At 54.6% G+C, this 3,044-nt stretch overlaps 1 protein-coding gene across 1 annotated transcript in view; it reads left to right on the top strand.

Moving 5' to 3' along the window:
* Positions 1-1,299: 1,299 nt before the first annotated feature.
* The window catches only part of LOC137633856 (serine/arginine repetitive matrix protein 2-like), an 18,054-nt gene continuing 16,309 nt past the window's right edge, over positions 1,300-3,044 (top strand). The window contains exon 1 of the mRNA XM_068366097.1: positions 1,300-1,763. Coding sequence (XP_068222198.1) covers positions 1,300-1,763 — 464 coding nt within the window. The remainder of the gene's footprint in view (positions 1,764-3,044) is intronic.

Here is a 3,044-nt window from a genome sequence, read left to right as displayed (position 1 = left end):
AGCAGGAGGCGGGCCGTAACCCCGGCCCCAAGGAGAGCAGGAGGCGGGCCGTTACACCGGCCCCAAGGAGAGCAGGAGGCGGGCCGTAACCCCGGCCCCAAGGAGAGCAGGAGGCGGGCCGTGACACCGGCCCCAAGGAGAGCAGGAGGCGGGCCGTTACACCAGCCCAAAGGAGAGCAGGTGGCGGGCCGTGACACCGGCTCCAAGGAGAGCAGGAGGCGGGCCGTTACACCGGCTCCAAGGAGAGCAGGGGGTGGGCCGTGACACCGACCCCAAGGAGAGCAGGAGGCGGGCCGTTACACCGGCCTCAAGGAGAGCAGGAGGCGGGCCGTTACACCGGCCCCAAAGGAGAGCAGGGGGCGGGCCGTTACACCGGCCCCAAGGAGAGCAGGGGGCGGGCCATGATACCGGCCCTAAGGAGAGCAGGAGGCGAGCCGTAACACCGGCCCCAAGGAGAGCCAGGGGGCGGGCCGTTACACCGGCCCCAAGGAGAGCAGGAGCCAGCCGTAACACCGGCCCCAAGGAGAGCAGGGGGCGGGCCGTAACACCTGCCCCAAGGACATCAGGAGGCGGGCCGTAACACCTGCCCCAAGGAGAGCAGGAGGCGGGCGGTAACACCGGCCCCAAGGACAGCAGGAGGCGGGCCGTAACACAGGCCCCAAGAAGAGGAAGAGGCAAGCCGTAACACAGGCCCCAAGGAAAGAAAGAGGCAGGCCGTAACACAGGCCCCAAGGAAAGGAAGAGGCCAGCCATACAAAAGCAACCAAGGAAAGGAAGAGGCAGGCCATACAACTGCAACCAAGGAAAGGAAGAGGCGGGCCATACGACAGCAACCAAGGAAAGGAAAAGGCTGGCCATACAACAGCAACCAAGGAAAGGAAGAGGCAAGCCATACAACAGCAAGCAAGGAAAGGAAGAGGCGGTCCATACAACAGCAACCAAGGAAAGGAAGAGGCGGGCCATGCAACAGCAACCAAGGAAAGGAAGAGGCGGGCCATACAACAGCAACCAAGGAACGGAAGAGGCGAGCCATACAACAGCAACCAAGGAAAGGAAGAGGCGGGCCATACAACAGCAACCAAGGAAAGGAAGAGACAGGCCATACAACAGCAACCAAGGAAAGGAAGAGTCGGGCCATACAACAGAAACCAAGGAAAGGAAGAAGCGGGCCATACAACAGCAACCAAGGAAAGGAAGAGGCGGGCCATACAACAGCAACCAAGGAAAGGAAGAGGCGGGCCATACAACAGCAACCAAGGAAAGGAAGAGGCGGGCCATACAACAGCAACCAAAGAAAGGATGAGGCGGGCCATACAACAGAAACCAAGGAAAGGAAGAGGCGGGCCATACAACAACAGCAACAAAGGAGAGGAAGAGGCAGGCAGCAACCAAGGAAAGGAAGAGGCAGTCAGCAACCAAGGAAAGGAAGAGGCAGGCCATACAACAGCAACCAAGGGAAGGAAGACGCAGGCAGCAACCAAGGAAAGGAAGAGGCAGGCAGCAGCCAAGGAAAGGAAGAGGCATTCAGCAGCCAATGAAAGGAAGAGGCAGGCAGCAACCAAGGAAAGGAAGAGGCAGGTAGCAACCAAGGAAAGGAAGAGGCTGGCAGCAACCAAGGAGAGGAAGAGGCAGGCAGCAACCAAGGAAAGGAAGAGGCAGGCAGCAACCAAGGAGAGGAAGAGGCAGGCAGCAACCAAGGAGAAGAAGATGCAGGCAGCAACCAAGGAAAGGAAGAGGCAGGCAGCAACCAAGGAAAGGAAGAGGTAGGCAGCAACCAAGGAGAGGAAGAGGCGGGCCATACAACAGCAACCAAGAAAAGGAAGAGGCAGGCCCTACAACAGCAACTAAGGAAAGAAAGAGGTGGGCCATAAAACAGCCACCAAGGAAAGGAAGAGGCAGACCATAAAACAGCCCCAAAGGAAAGGAAGAGGCAGGCCATAAAACAGCCCCAAAGGAAAGGAAGAGGCAGGCCATAAAACAGCCCCCAAGGAAAGGAAGAGGCAGGCCATAAAACAGCCCCTAAAGAAAGGAAGAGCCAGCCCATAAAACAGCCCCAAAGGAAAGGAAGAGGCAGGCCATACAACAGCTCCAAGGAAAGGAAATGGCTGGCCATACAACAGCCCTAAGGAAGGGAAGAGGCAGGGCATAAAACAGCCCGAAGGAAAGGAAGAGGCAGGCCTTAAAACAGCACCAAGGAAAGGAGATGGCAGGCAATAAAACAGCCCCAAGGAAAGGGAAGAGGCAGGCCATAAAACAGCCCCAAGGAAAGGAAGAGACAGACCATAAAACAGCCCCAAAGTAAAAGAAGAGACAGGCCATAAAACAGCCCCAAGGAAAGGGAAGAGGCAGGCCATAAAACAGCCCCAAGGAAAGGAAGAGGCAGGCCATAAAACAGCTCCAAAGGAAAAGGAAGAGGCAGGCCATAAAACAGCCCCAAGGAAAGGGAAGAGGCAGGCCATAAAACAGCCCCAAAGGAAAGGAAAAGGCAGGCCATAAAACAGCCCCAAGGAAAGGAAATGGCAGGGCATAAAACAGCCCCAAGGAAAGGAAGAGGCAGGGCATAAAACAGCCCCAAGGAAAGGAAGAGGCAGGCCATAAAACAGCCCCAAGGAAAGGAAGAGGCAGGCCATAAAACAGCCCCAAGGAAAGGAAGAGGCAGGCCATAAAACAGCCTCAAGGAAAGGAAGAGGCAGTGCATAAACAGATATGGATCAGTAACAAGAAGGCAATGTTTGTTCAAGCAACATTTCAAGGGCAGCTAAATGGCAACACCGGAGAAACTGTTGCCATTAACCTATGATCAGTAAAGCTGTGACTGCCAGAGCCACCCATACTAGGCTGGTTTGCCGTGAGCAAGCAGAAGAAAGTTCCCCATCATCACTCATAAGAGTGGTGATGAAAACTGGCCAAATCCCAAACTTGAATAAAGACATGTCTGAGGCCTTTTTCCGGCACTGGACTAGAGACGGCTGTATTGCTGCTATTGTTTTTTTTTATATATATATATATATATATATATATATATATATATATATATATATATA

Source organism: Palaemon carinicauda, chromosome 43 (genome assembly GCF_036898095.1).
Source record: "Palaemon carinicauda isolate YSFRI2023 chromosome 43, ASM3689809v2, whole genome shotgun sequence".
Taxonomy (NCBI): domain Eukaryota; kingdom Metazoa; phylum Arthropoda; class Malacostraca; order Decapoda; family Palaemonidae; genus Palaemon; species Palaemon carinicauda.
This window is presented reverse-complemented; position numbering and strand designations above follow the sequence as displayed.